The sequence below is a fragment of the Mesoplodon mirus genome (genome assembly GCF_964341445.2).
Source record: "Mesoplodon mirus genome assembly, chromosome: 2".
Taxonomy (NCBI): domain Eukaryota; kingdom Metazoa; phylum Chordata; class Mammalia; order Artiodactyla; family Ziphiidae; genus Mesoplodon; species Mesoplodon mirus.
Window position 1 is genome coordinate 231,143,640 of NC_138977.1, and position 14,251 is coordinate 231,157,890.

The 14,251-nt window shown below is 64.1% G+C and overlaps 2 protein-coding genes across 3 annotated transcripts; one reads left to right on the forward strand and one right to left on the reverse strand.

The window, feature by feature from the left end:
* Positions 1-1,216: 1,216 nt before the first annotated feature.
* Positions 1,217-5,401, forward strand: PRAP1 (proline rich acidic protein 1; the record flags this gene model as incomplete). Its single annotated transcript, XM_082610376.1, has 5 exons — positions 1,217-1,324; positions 3,614-3,680; positions 4,352-4,401; positions 4,945-5,048; positions 5,178-5,401. Exons 1-5 carry the CDS (start codon positions 1,317-1,319, stop codon positions 5,399-5,401), a joined length of 453 nt encoding a protein of 150 aa, XP_082466502.1. The 5' UTR covers positions 1,217-1,316.
* Positions 5,402-10,034: 4,633 nt separating this feature from the next.
* Positions 10,035-13,784, reverse strand: FUOM (fucose mutarotase). 2 transcript variants are annotated; one of them, XM_082605455.1, is made up of 7 exons: positions 13,704-13,784; positions 13,177-13,345; positions 13,032-13,060; positions 11,569-11,639; positions 11,274-11,372; positions 10,388-10,559; positions 10,035-10,124 (listed from the first exon to the last, which is right to left on the reverse strand). In XM_082605455.1, the coding sequence occupies exons 1-6, from the start codon at positions 13,723-13,725 to the stop codon at positions 10,395-10,397; spliced, it is 555 nt and encodes a 184-aa protein (XP_082461581.1). In that variant the 5' UTR covers positions 13,726-13,784; the 3' UTR covers positions 10,035-10,124; positions 10,388-10,394. The 2 variants fall into 2 exon arrangements, with proteins under 2 accessions (XP_082461581.1, XP_082461582.1); XM_082605456.1 differs by lacking the exons at positions 10,035-10,124; positions 10,388-10,559 and adding an exon at positions 10,645-10,783.
* Between the last annotated feature and the right edge of the window lie 467 nt (positions 13,785-14,251).

The window sequence follows — 14,251 nt, forward strand, 5'->3', positions numbered from 1 at the left end:
TGCTAATAGTCGTCATTGCCATTAGTGGAAGAAATGTTTAGGCCACGGGCTAAAATTGTGGTACGGCCGTGAATATGTTCGTGACTTGAATGTGCCAAGCAAAATAGTATAGATGACGTGAGGCCATGAGCAGTTCTAAGCCCCTGCAACATCAAGATGTCGGGTAAGAACAGCTACGCTGCCAGTGTGGCCCGTGGAGGAGCAGTGGTGAGTGACTTTCTGTCTGTTTGGTGCACGCAGGTTGAGCTGTTATAATTGTTCCTCACTAGGATGATGTAAGGGTTGGATCTGCTCTGTGGCTTTAAGGGCTTTGGGAGTTTGAGTGCTGCGGCTTCAGGAACCGTAGATCCCGCCGTCGGGGCTCCTACACCAGCCGTGCAGTCAGAGGTGTAACGCGTAGAGGGGTGTTTTTACTGTAAAAGCTATTATGTATGTTAATTGTATGAAAATATTGAATCGAGAGTCAGATGTTGCTTGGGTTCGGTACTGGATCATTAAAAAGTTTGGGGAGGGCTTCCCTGGTGGCGCAGTGGTTAAGAATTCGCCTGCCAATGCAAGGGACATGGGTTCGAGCCCTGGCCCGGGAAGATCCCACATTCCGCGGAGCAACTAAGCCTGTGCGCCGCAACTCCTGAGCCTGAGCTCTAGAGCCCACGAGCCACAACTACTGAGCCCGCATGCCACAACTACTGAAGCCCGCGTGCCTAGAGCCCGTGCTCTGCAACAAGAGAAGCCACGACAATGAAAAGCGCACGCACCGCAACGAAGAGTAGCCCCCGCTCACCACAACTAGAGAAAGCCCTCACGCAGCAACGAAGACCCAGTGCAGCCAAAAAAAAAAAAATTGGGGGAACCTGTGATATTTCTGAGGAGTCCAGCAGCTGCGGCTGAAGACCCAGCAGGCAGGGTGGGCTGGGACGCCCTCCGGCTTCCATCCAAGCAGTCAGCCCCACTTGGGGTCCCATGCCCCTGGGTGACAGAGCCCAGGGCCTGGGTGGGGTGGAGGCTGTGCGAGTTCCAGCGTGTGGAGAGGTGGGGGGAGGTAGGGCTGTGTCAGGTGGCTGGAGCGGGCAGGAGGTGGGTGCTGGGGAGGGTCATGCGTGTGACACACAGGTGGACTCAGTCACCTCGGCAGCCCAGTCAGGATCCCCGCCCTGACCTCTGTCCAGACACGCCCACACGGGGGCCATAAGACCTCGAGAGGTGAGGGCGGGGAGGAAGAGGACCAGACATCTGGATCCCTGGGCTGCTGGCTAGCTGGGTCTGCAGCTGCAGGTCCCCCAGAGCGCCGTCTACAGTGAGGAGGGGACCCCAGCATGAGGAGGTAATGCCCAGCGCCTGCAAACCCGGGTCCCCACCCAAACACCCTACCCACAGCTTTGCTGTGTGGTCACTTGGGTCCAGGAGCCCTGGACTCAGGGAACAACCCCTGGGGCACCTGGGTCCCCAGCCCAGCCCGGTTTCAGATGGGGGTCGGGGCTCTGTCTGCAAACCAGGGTCTGGCTGCTCCCCAGGACGCCAGCTCCTCCCGGGTGTCAAGGGCTTGGGGACAGGGCTTTCCCTCCCGAGTCCTCCAGAATGATTGTAGCCCCTGGGCTCCAGCTCCAAAGGCCACCCCTGTGGCTTCTGAGAGAGACCACTGTCCCTTGGGGTCCCTTGACCCTGTGGAGAGTCACCCGGGAGCCCTTGGCAGCGGGTGGGAAGCACCAGGGCCAAAGAAGGCAGGTCTGTGACTGATGAAATGAAAGTGGGGGTCAAGACGCTGAGACGGGGCTGGAGGCTGGGGGCGATGCGGGTGGGGCAGCTGGAGCCCAAGGGGTCGTCACCCTGGGAGCTGGGGTGTGAGGCAGGGGAAGCACTGGGGCTCCTCCAGGACCCTGATGTCAGAGGCCATTTCCCCTGAGGGGGTCTCCCTCCGCCTCCTCCACCTGTGGCAGGGGTGGGGGGCCCCTCCCCCTCTAAGCCAGAGCTCTCCCCGGCCCTCCTGTCCTGGGGGGTTCTCCTAGGGACCCCAGCGTGGACCAGAGGCGGGCTGATCAGTGACATGGGGACCTCTTGGTGTCCAGAGCCTCTGTCTGGGGTCGGTGCCCAGGAGAGGCAGGGTAGCTGACCAGACTGGGCCAGCGCCCTGCAGTTCAGGGCAGGCCCCTGCCCTTTGCCCCCTGGGAGTGCAGGGGAACCTCCACCCCAAAGTGCTGAGTCACCCAGAGGAGCGAAGGTCTTTGTGGGGCTGGAATAGGGGCATCAGGCAGGAAGCCTGATGGGCCGCCCCTGCCCCCTTCCCCCAGCCACGTGCTCCCAGCCCGGCCCAGCTGCGGAGCAGAAACTTTCCTGCCCACGGACTGCCACTGCCGAGAGATAGATGCCCTGAGGCGTGTCAAACATTCTGAGTTTATTTAAGCAAAACTCGATTCAAATAGGGGCGGCATCCAATCTAGCAGATAGAAAGGAGCTCCAGTGAGCTGTACAGAGTGAAAGACTTCTACAGGCCGGGGGTGGGGAGGTGGGGTGAACAAGGAAGTTCCTGTAAGCGAAGGGCGCTGGCTGTGGTCGGGTCACCTTCTTTCAGGGAAAGGCAGGGCCGCGAGTGCCGCCTGGCAGTTCCGGATTGTCTGGCTCAGGATTCCATCCCGGGGAGGGCCCGGCCCACCCCACCCCACCCACCCCACCCACCCCACCCTGTACTGAGGTCTCAGTTTGGTGCCTCGAGGCACCAAAGGCGCTGAAGGCTCAGCTCAGCAACTCCACTGGGGGCCTGTTGTCTTGTATTTTAATAACGCAAAAGACACGGGGCACATGCACACCACACACGCGCACGCTACGCACACCCACACCACGCACGCGGCCATGCACACGCACAGGCACGCGTGGGCACCCTAACCCCACGCCACGCGTCCCCGCCGCAGTCAGCCCCGGCCGTCCCCTGCTCTCCCGACCCGGCCTGTCTTGGGTGAGGCCTCCTCGCTGCTGAGTCCCTTGGTTGCCTTCTGTCCTGTGCGTCCCTCCACACCTCCTGCCTTCGGCCATCGCTCCTCGGAGCCCCTGCTTGGGCTGGGTCCTCGAGCTCCTTGAGGTCAGGCTAGACGTGTCCCGGCGAAGCACCCCATCTTCCCCGCCCCTCCTGGGCTTCCCGCCCAGGTAACGGCCCCGGCGTCCACCCACGGCTCTGGGACAGAGCGGAGTGCCACCTGCCTCTGAGGAGCCACGGGCACAGCCTCAGGGGTGCTGCGGCCTTGAGCGCCTGCCAGCTGAGCCCCAAGCCCGTGCCCCATCGGTGCCACAGCCCCACTGCGCCAGGCCCCAACGGTGCGGCTGGCACACGCTGCGGAGCCAGAGGCAAAGCTGGGACCACCAGATCCACGCGGTAACCCGGGCCTGCAGGGTGGGGTCCGAGGGTCCGGGAGCAGGTGTGGGCCTGTGGAGGCCCCATCTCTGTGCCTGCGTGGCCTGCTCTGTGACGTGGGGGACAGTAAACCACCTGTGGACCTGATCAGGACCCGGCCCTTGGCCCCCCTGGCTGGACCATCGCCGGCCATGCCAGGCGTCGTGTCTGGAGGTCGCGGGGCAGAGGTAGAGCCTTGCCTGTCTCTCACGCTCCTCCCTTGTCCCCCAGGCTTCTCCTGATCACCAGCCTGGGGGCTGTGTTTCTGCTGGAGGCGAGCTCAGCATGGACCCCCCAGGTATGTGCGGGCTCCTCACCCGGCCGCCCCGTGGCTTCCGCCCTCAGCCCCATCAGCAGGGGGTGGAGAAAGGCACAAGCCGGCCTAGGGCAGGGAAGGCGTGGCACCCACGGGACTGCAGGTCCTCTGCACCGGGCGGGCCCGTGGGCACTGGGGGGACCCTCAGGATGAGGGGAGCGGCCCCTCTGCGGGGTCTGATGGACAAGGCTCGACGACCCCAGGTGAGCCAGGTGGAGGAGGGGGCCTGATGACGCTCACCTGTGCTGTGAAGCCCAGGGCACCTCCACATGCAGGGCTGCCCAGGGGCCAAGACTGTGCTGGGGCCGTGTTCTTCACCAGCCCTGGGTCCGGGCCACTCAGCCCTACACCCTGGGAGTGCCAGGTGAAGAGGGAGACACAGGAGGACCGGCACAGCTGTCCCACAGCTGCCAGGCACTGGTCACTGGGCTGAGTCACCCGTTTCATTTGCTCCCCTGCCCCACTGGCCCCGCAAGGAAGTACGGACAGAGGAACTGGCCCCCCTTCCTCAGGCCACCAGGGGACAGGTGGTGCAACCATAGACGCCATGCTGTCCCCAAGTCTCCCCAGAAACCACACGGCCTCCAGCCAGTCCCCAGAGGAGGACCCTTGGAGGACCGCACTGAGCCTCACCTGCGACCTCTCTCTCCCAGGTCCTCGTCCAGAACAAAGGCAAAGTCGGGGCTGAGCAGGACACGGAGGAGTGAGTGCCCCCGGCAGCCTCTCGCGCCTTCCCCTGCTGTGCCCCCTTGGGGCCTTCCCTGAGCTGGGGGTCTTCATGGATGGAGGGGGGATCCTGTCCAGCAGCTTTGGGGAGGGGAGGCACAGGAGCCCCTGAGATCTGAGAAGAGCGCAGGGCCTGGAGGATCCAGTCCCCCACTCCTGCACCGCCCGGGTCCGCTGCTCCCCTGTAGCCTCCAGGGTGGCTCCCGCATGGGGTGGCCAAGGCAGCAGACTGGGCCAGCCATGCCCCCTTCCCGTACCCACGTGAGATGGCCGGCCAGGCGGGAGGACGCAGCACCGCCTGTAGACTGGGCTCCGCTGACCTCGGCACAGGAGGGAGCCCCGGCCAAGCACATGGAGCCTTCTCAAGGCCTCACCCTCGGGGACCTTCCCGGGCCCCACACACATGAGGGACGTTGTGGGGATGCCTGGCGCGAGGGTCTGGGTTGGGGGCGGGGCAGGGGTGCTGTCCTGGGGTCTCCCGCTGCGCACGGTGACCTGACCCAGACGCTCTTGCTCACAGGGCCTGGGGCGCCCGAGCGGTGGAGCCTCCGGAGAAGGACAGCCAGCTCATGTGGCTGTTCATGGCACCAAAGCTCTTGGCCGCCACCGGGGAGAAGCGGCAAGGTCAGGGCAGGCGCTGCCCCCTGGGGAGGGGGGAGCAAGGTCATGGCAGGGGGCTCGCAAGGGGCCAACTTGGACGAATGAAGCCTCAGGAGGGAAACTGAGGCCACACTTCCCTCTGTCTGTCCCTAGGTGCCAAGGCCCTGGCAGAGACTGAGGACACCCTGGGCCGTGTCCCAAGCCCCAGGCGGGGCCCTGAGCCTGACCAGGACAGCCTGTACCACAACTGGCCTGAGGAGGCCAAGGAGGAGGCAAGGCCCTGGGCTCAGGTGCTGCCACCTCAGCAGGTGCTTCAAGGGCCAGAGGAGGACCGAGACCACATCTACCACCCCAAGGAGGACCCCTGGGAGCCTTGACCCCCCCCCCCAGCTGCAAAAATAAACTCTGCAGAGGCAGCAGCCACACGTGTCCTCAAGAACAGTGACGTGGGCCCCACCTGCTCTGTCTGGGAGAAGGGGGGCCCCAGGCTTGCCCCTGGGCAGCCCCAGGCTGATGCTCGGCTCCTGCATCCAGCGCCCATGCTCTGGGAGCCATCTGCTTCCCCCAGGCCTCCTCATGTGCTGGGGTGCGGACGGAGCTTCTCTGGGCTCCCCGCGGACAGGACCGGAGAATGGAAAGGACTTGGGAGCAGGGAGCCCAGTCACTGACTGCTCAGGGGGACGGGGGGCAAGTGGACAGGTGCTCAGGGGGACGGGGGGGCAAGTGGACAGGTGCTCAGCGGGACACGGGGGGACAAGTGGACAGGTGCTCAGGGGGATGGGGGGGCAAGTGGACAGGTGCTCAGGGGGACGGGGGGACAAGTGGACAGGTGCTCAGGGGGACGGGGGGGCAAGTGGACAGGTGCTCAGGGGGACAGGGGCAAGTGGACAGGTGCTCAGGGGGACGGGGGCAAGTGGACAGGTGCTCAGCAGGACACTGGGGGACAAGTGGACAGGTGCTCAGGGTGATGGGGGACAAGTGGACAGGTGCTCAGGGGGACTGGGGGCAAGTGGACAGGTGCTTGGGGGACAGGGGCAAGTGGACAGGTGCTCAGGGGGATGAGGGGGCTAGTGGACAGGTGCTCAGGGGGACGGGGGGCAAGTGGACAGGTGCTCAGGGGGATGGCAGGCGGGTGCACAGGTGAGTGGGGGTAGACTTGGCCCCAGCCTTTCTGTCCTCATTTTCTGGGCAGTTGCCGGCGCTCTCTGAGGTGACCAGTCCTCTGACATGGCCTGGCTCAGCAGGCCTGATGCCGCAGATGCAGGTCTAGGGTCACTGGAATTTTCCACAAGTTGTACATGTGCTGGGGTGTGTGCAAGGGCAGGCGGGGTTTCTGTGTGGCAATCGCGATCCAGCATCGAGAGGGAAGCACTTGGTGCCTGAAACTTCCCCACCGCCCAGACTGAGCCTGCTGGGGGCTAAGACAGAAAGAGGCGCCCGGCTGCTCCAGAGACCGTGGGTCTGTCCTGGGGACCCCATGTGCCCTAAAGCTCCTGTGTCACCCCCACGAGTCCCAAGCCCCTGGAGGCCTCAAATGGCAGCCTCACCCCAAGATGCGCTGCTCAGAGGCGTACATGCCTCCCGGCTTCGAGGCCCCACAGACAGAAGCTCTGTTGCCCCCAGTACCAACGAGGAGACTGAGGCCCCGGCGGTGACCTGCTCAGACCCGAGGTCGATGGTGGCCATGGCCCTGGGCAGCCCAGGGTGGTGTTTGTGGCCAAGTCTCTCTCCAGCCCTGCTGGAGCCAGGTCCCCAGTGGGCACTGTCTGCCCCGAGGGCACAGCCAGAGACCCACAGGAGCTGGGGACTTGGGGGTGAGCAGGAGACACTGGCAGAGGCCACAGGCCGGCTCAGCCCCCTATGACCCCCGCCCCCAAACTCCCAGGCGCACTGCCACTGCTCACCCCTTCTACAGAGGGTGCTGAGCTTGGATCCCCTGCCTCTGCTCCCTGGCGTCACTAGGCAGTACTGCTTCTGCAGAGTGACTGCTGGTGGGTGAGGCATCCCGGCAGGGACCTCAGACAACTGAGGTCCTTCCCGGGAGCCGCAGCCCTGGCTTCCCTGATGCAGTGGTCCTGCCGGGGACCCTGGACGCTGCACCTGTGTCTGGGGGCACAGGCTCTTGGCCAGGCGGTGCGCAGCGACCCTCATCCCCACACACCTGAGCTGCCCTGAGCCACAGGGCAGCTGTGACCCACTGCACCTGTGGGACGTTCTTCCTCAGTGGACGGCTGGCAAGGGTGGTCTGTGCTCTTCCCTGAGTCTGAGCATTTGGTTGAACCCAAGACCCTTCTGGTGGGCACTGGGGCTCCCCAGCAAGAGCCTGGACTAAGTGAAAAGTACTGTCATACTGTGACTTATAATCAGAAATGTGCGTGCTCTTCATCCCTGATGCTGGCACAGAGCCCCTAAAGCCCTTAGACTTTCCTGAGTGATGGGCGTGATAAAGTTGTCCTTTGCTGTGTGACTGAGGTGACTCTGGGAAGGTCCCTAAGGATGGGGCCGGTTGCAGGAAAGTGACCAGGAATAGAGGTTTGGACCCTCCAGCCCCACGCCCAGACCTCGGGGAGGGGAGAGGGGCTGGGGGTCGGATCAATCGCCAGTGGCCAGTGACTGAATCAAATAGCCTGTGTATTAAAGGCTCCACAGAAACCCAGAAGGATGGGTCTGGAGAGCTTTGGGTTGGTGAGCACGTGTAGGTGCGGGGAGAGGGGTGCTGGAGAGGGCACGGAAGCCCCTCCCCATACCTCATCCGCCTGCTGGTCCTGAGTCCTATCCTTTTAGGATAAGCAGTTATCTAGGGAGTGAATGTTTCCCTGAGTTCTGTGAGCCGCCCTAGAAAACTGAGTCTGAGGAGGGATCAAGGGAACCCTCCATCTACAGCCGGTCTGTCAGAAGCCTGGGTGCCCCCCTGGACTTGGGACTGGCATCTGGAGTGGGGGCATCATGGGGGGCAGTCCTGTGGGACTGAGCCCTGAACCTGCGGGATCTGACGTGTCCCCGGGCAGGGGGTGTCAGAACCAAGCGGACTGCAGGACGCCGGCTGGTGCCGAGGGGCTGCCTGGCGGTGGGGGAAGCCCCCTGCCCCTCCCCCCCCCACACACACAGTGGAATTGGTGACCAGAATCATTAAACGCCCTAGTGCCAAAATGGGCAAGAGATTGACCATTCATGTCACCAAAGAAAACAGAAGGCACATACACCCATGAGAAGATGTTCAACGCCATTAATGATCAGAGAACTCACCGCTACAGTCCCCTTAGAGCGGCTCACGGGAAAGACCGGCAGCCAGGATGAGGGCCAGGGGCTGGAATGCACATTCCCAGGGCTGGGGATGTAAACCAGCTCAGCTGCTTTGGAAACGGTTTGGGAGTTCCTTACAAAGTCACACATACACACGCCCTACGGCCGAGCCTTGACCAGAGGTGTTTACTCCAGAAATGAAGGCTCGTGTCCACGCAGACTTGTGCGGGCACGTTCACAGCAAGCTTATCTGCAAAAGCCAAGAGCTGAAAGCAACCCGGTGCCCCCCAAGAGCTGCCTGGATGGAACACAGCAGCGCGTGCACAGCAGAATCCCGCTCTGCAGCAAAGTGGAATCATCGACACACACAGCACACGCAAACACACACCCCCCACCCCACCGTGAGCACGCAGAGGGCATGCACGGCCTTCCACTTACACAGAGGTCTGCAAAGTGCACACTGACCAGCAGGGAGGCGGGCAGACCAGCAGGGCAGAAGCGGGGGATGGAGGTGCTGGTCCAACACCCAAACGAATTTAACTGAATGCTTTAAACGTGAACAGCTTACTTACTGCGTGTCAATTCAACCTCAATAAAGCTGTTTCAAGAGAGGCCCGTGTGTGGCTGGAAGCGGCTGGCCGTGGGGTCAGGGGTCTGAGATTAGCCCCGGCAGTGGCGGGCCCAGAATGTGGTTCCTTCCCCAGGCTTAGCCCCAGACCTCCGCCCAGTGGACCTGTCTGCCTTCCAGGCCCACCAGCCCCTGGTCCTAACCATGGGAGCCTCCTCCGAGCCCTGGGGATCCCTGGTCATCCCAGCTCCCACGCCCACGTGCTGTGAGAAGGTCTGGAAGAGCAGGGAGAGCGCCCTCAGGGAGGGACACTGGCCGGTGGGAACCCCGCCCACCCAGGGAGACCCAGTTTGAGAATGTGCCGGGAAGCCGTCGCAACTTTGCAGGCCCCCTTTGCCTGGGCGCCTCGTGTCCTCCTGTCCTCTACCTGCCGCCCCGGCCCTCCCCAGACCCACTCGGGCTCATGTGTATTCAGCAGGTGCTCAACCACCAGAGCGAGGGAACACAGGCACGGGGCCCAGCGCCCCCCACCCCAGCTGACAGTGTGGTCAGCTCCAGACCAGCCTCTGCCACCTGCCCTCCTGCCTCTGGGGCTGAAGGAACAGCCCTGGCCCCCTCTTCAAGGGCCACCTTAGTGACTGCAGCCAACTCAGAGCTGCCTGGGTAGCTGATGCATCCACCTCCAGGCCCCCTGCCGTGTGCTGCATCACCCAGGCCCCCCACCCAGGCCCCCAGGCCCCTGCCCAGGCCCTCTGTGCGATCTCCCCACGCAAGGGTCTCGACCTGTGTGAACTCTCGTCCCAAACCCAAGGACTTGCCAAGTCAGGTGACCCAAACCCATCGGGAGGAGGGAGGCCTTACTTCCCACCTGAGGGTTCACGGAGAGTGGGTGGGGCCTGCCCTCCGGGGAGCCCACAGCCGCTGTTGTACTCAGCACCAAACAGGCCTTTGTGAGTGAAGATGGAGCTCCTGTTTAAACCTTTGGACTATTTGCTGGCAAGTCACTGCACTTTTCCATCATTTTCCTGAACTGGGATAACGCCAGCCCTGGTCAGCAGAGGCCCACCCAGGACACGCTGGGCCCCCGGAGCCCCTGGCTGGGTGAGCTTTGAGCGCTGCCGGGCAGGGCCAGGCCAGTTCATCTGCCGCTGGACACGCCTGCTGGTGGCGGCGTTGGGCTCAGGGTTCCAGATCCCTCTCTGGGCGGGTGGTCTTCAACAGGCCTGGAACAGGGCGTCGGGGGCCAGCACCCCTTCTCGAGGATGAGGCTTCCGTAGAGGGCCGCCCCCCTGCATAAGGAGCAGGCTGAGTGCCGAGCTGGGATGGAGAGGACTGGGGTGCCCAGAGCCCTGCGCTGCCACCCACCCTGTGCACTTGCAGCAAAGCCCTCGGCTCTGCCATTCCCCGTGGGGCATCTAGTCCCCCCCGGGGCAGGGGCTGAGCAGAGGGTGGGGAGGGCTCTGCAGCGGGAAGGGGTAGGGCCCCAGGCTTGGCCCAGACCCAGCAGGACCCAGTGGACCCAGTGGACCCAGCAGGTCCAGCCAGAGCTCACCCAGTTGTCACAACAGCAAAAGCCTTTCTGGGGCTTCCCTGGTGGCGCAGTGGTTGAGAGTCCGCCTGCCGATGCAGGGGACACGGGCTCGTGCCCCAGTCCGGGAAGATCCCACATGCCGCGGAGCGGCTGGGCCCGTGAGCCATGGCCGCTGAGCCTGTGCGTCCGGAGCCTGTGCTCCACAACGGGAGAGGCCACAACAGTGAGAGGCCCGTGTACCGCAAACAAAACAAAACAAAAGCTTTTCTGGTCCGCTCATAAAACTCAAATCTCTCTATTGTGGCCAGGGGCCTCTGGAAGGCAAGGGGGGACGGTTGAGGGCCCCAGGCCCAGTGGGGCATCAGCAGATTCTCCAGGCTGGGGTCCCCAGGACGCTGGGCTCCTGACCTGCGAGGGCTGGGCGGACAGGTGCACAGGGGGCTGTGGTGGCCACCTGCCTGGGGCCCTTGAATCGTCTGAGCTGCCCTGGGGGTTGGGGTGGGGCTGCTGTCCAGGACAGGAGCCCCGGGTCCTCTCTTCAGGAAGGTCCTGCCCAAGACCTGCTGGTGGGTGGTCCTGGGAGGACAGGCCCGGCCCCTTGAAGGGTTGGGGGGGGTGACAGGCAGCATCAGGCCAGGCCTCTGACCACAGACAGGGGCCAGGGGTTCCCCGCTTTCCCCTGGCTCTGCTCAGACAGGCTGGGGTGGGTGAGGACCCCCAGGCAGAGATAGGTCAGGGTCCTGGAAGGGAGCGGGGAGGCCGGGGCAAGGGGTGGCCATACCCCCGGGTAGAAGCTCGCACAACCATGGTGCAGGGTTCGGGGGGGGCCTGTCTTTCACTTCTCTCGGGACTCCAAGGAGGCACAGAGGATCCCTGACCCCTTTCCTGGTGGGGATCTCAGGCTCACCGCACAGCCGGCCCTGGAGAGGATGGACTGGTAGCTTGTCCACACTGGGGTCTGCAGGCCCCTCTCCCTGTTGCTGGGCACCAGCTCCATGACCACAGCCTGGAGACAGAGGGGGTCAGCTCTGTAGCCCACCGCTCCTGCCCTGGGTGCCTCCAGGACCCTTTGTTGGGTGACAGTTCAGGGCTCCTCTGATCAGGCTCAGGGGTCTTTGGGGACACGGGTCCTCCCCCCTACCCAAGGCAAGTGGCCCCCCGAGTTCTGGCAAAGGGTAAACTGAGGCACAGAGCAGCCTTACCGGGCTCTCCACGTAGCTGTCCAGTGGTAGTAGCTGCAGCACAGCCTCCAGGTGCTGAGGGGTGCCCAGGCCTGAGGGCAGAGTGCCGGCCTCAGACGCAGCCCTCTCCTGCCCGGCCACCTGCTGCCCGTGGGGTGACACTTATTGAGGTCACATTGGTGTCTCCCCGCCCTGGCCACGGTACCTGCCACTGTCCTGGCCCTGCCCATCCCCCTTCACTCTACCACACGGGTTGTTGGTGGTGACCCCCAAACACTCGTCCACCAGGAGGGGCACCTGGGCCACCTCCTTGAACCCAGAAGGCCCTGGAGATGACCTCCTTGTGACGAGGACAGTGGGGTCTTGAAGAAGGCCCCTCTGGCCCCAGGCTGCCCCCAGACCTGCCCCACTTGGCTCCAAGGGCCCCTGCTCTCCCGAAAGTTGGTTTCTGATTGTTAAACTAATGCGTGCTCATTGTACAAAACCAGGAAATGCAGAAGCCCACGAAAAAAAAAACCGGCTGTAATCTTACCACGTAAAGGAAACCCTGCTACTGTGGGAGTGCATTTCCTTCTGCCTTTTTTCCCTCGTTTCAACAAGGTTAGACTTTTCTGCATATTGGACGCTGAATGCTAACTGCTTGTTTGCCAGGGTGTGTGTGTCACTTCTGGGGGCCGCACCGTGACTTACTTAGGCCTCCTTCTCTTCCACCATGTGGGCCTTTCCGTGGCCCACCCTGCGGAAAGGGAGGAGAGCGCCTCGGGTTACGTGGCCCAAGGTGTAAACCGAGGCACAGCGGGCTCAGCTCCCTGGGCAGGTGCGGAAGCTGGGGCCGCCAGGTCGGGAGCGCCCTGTCCAGGGGGCTGCGTTTACCCCACATTTCACATCTCTGTGCCTTTAGTGGCCTGAACTCTGCAGGGAGAGTCGTGTTCCTGCCTCACAGCATTGCTGGGGGTGGAGGCATCCAGGCCCAGCCCAAGCCCAGCCCATGCCCCCCATTACCCTCAGGACTGCTAACCCCTCTCTTACTGGTACCTCCTGGACCTGGCTCCAGGGCGCTCCCAGCCTCACCTCCCACTGGCCCCTGGGGGGATGAAAGGGTCTTAAGAGACGGAGTGTGCGGACACCTGGAACCTTTGAGGCCAGGTCACGAGTGGTGGGATTCTAGAGCAGAGTAAAGGCTGAACACCTGACCTGGGCCGGGAACCGCTGCTCAGCCAGCCGAGACGGTGCAAGGCCTTAGTTTCCCCGTTTGTAAGAAGACACCAAGTGGTGTGTGAGATGGGGCAGGAGGCCCAGGCTCACTTCTGGGGGCTGGGGGCTGCAGGGAGAATCTTGAGGGTCCTGGCACTGAGATTTCCTGGGTCACTGGTGGGTTACTGAGGAATTGGTGGGGGTAGGAGCACAGCTGCAGCACCTGGACAGCCCAGGGGCCGGATGACAGTCCACCCTCCCCACCCCGGCCTGCAGAAGGTGGGGCTCACCATCGGCAGGGATCTCCTCTGGGCCACACCTGCAGATGGAGGCGGTGGGGAAGTTCACGGCCTCAAGAACTGAACAGCCAGCACGGTTAGATATCCGCGGTGGGTCCGCGCAGCGCACCCTCCCACCGCGGGCTTGGCCGCAGACCCAGGGTCGCCGGTCAGATGCGTTAGGACGCGCCCACTGCCCCTCCCTTCCCGTCCGAGAGAGGGGAGGAGGGGGAGCACCAGGCGTCGGAGGAACTGCAGGTGTCGCTCGAACGCTGCCCGGAGTCCCGCCCAGCGTCCGGCCACGCAGCCCGGTCCAGGCTCACAGCCTCAATAAAAGAGAAACCGCTGCAAACGTCAGGGACAGCCCAGGCGCAGGCGGTGGTGGCCCCTTGGGGGCCGTGTGGGGTGAAGGCTGGAGTAGGAGCGGCACACAGGGCCTGAGGCGGGGCGTGGACTTGGCCGCCCGGGGCCCCGCACACCCGGGCTGGGGGAGGAACCGGATCTGCCGGACACAGCCCCTCTCGGACCAAGGGCCATCGTCCTCGTGACCGCCCAGTCAGGCCTCAGTTTCCTTGAGGGCGCGAGGGCGGTCAAAGCAGTGCTCCCACCCAGGACCAGGGGCCCCGCCCGACTTCTGTCCCCGGGGGGTGGATCTCCCAGAAGTTCTGCCCCCGCCGCCCTCACCGATCTCATCTCCGTGCCCCATCCGCGCCAGGGCGTAGAGCAGCTCGGGCGCGGCAGCGCGGGGACGCCCTTCAGCACCGCCCTGCTGGCTGGGCCTGAGAGGGCGGGGCGGCCACGAGGGACGGGGCCGGGAAGGGCGGGGCCGCGTGTGGGGCGGATCCTGGAGGGGAGAGGGGCCGGAGGGGGCGGGGGGCATATAGGGGCGGGGCCCGGCGGGAGATGGGCGTGGCTTGAAGGGAGGGTTCCCCCGGAGTGCGGAGGACTTGGGGTTGCGTGGGCCGCCTCGGGGCGGGGTCGACCCCAGCCCAGGCCCGCAGGCGCCGTCTTCCGAGGCCTCCCTTTCCCGGCCAGGCCCAGGACCTCTCCAGCGCCCTCCGTGCATGAAGGCCTCCTCTCCAGCCCCCATTCCACCCCCAGGCCTTGGGGACTCGTCCCCCAGCCCCTCCAGCCCGCAGGGTCCGTGGTGCCCTGGGGTGGGGAGGGCTGGGTGGCGGCACAGGGAGGACTTACTCCTTCACCCAACGCTGTTCACACTGGAAGGACCCTGA

Bases quoted from the DNA above. Each gene is read 5' to 3' on its own strand.
- FUOM (XM_082605455.1), bottom strand. From the start codon at position 13,725: ATGGGGCACGGAGATGAGATCG. The intron at 13,346-13,703 runs GTGAGGGCGGCG...TCTTTTATTGAG, and splicing joins GGGGCACGGAGATGAGATCG to GCTGTGAGCCTGGACCGGGC. The intron at 13,061-13,176 runs GTCTGCGGCCAA...CTCCATCTGCAG, and splicing joins CATCTGACCGGCGACCCTGG to GTGTGGCCCAGAGGAGATCC.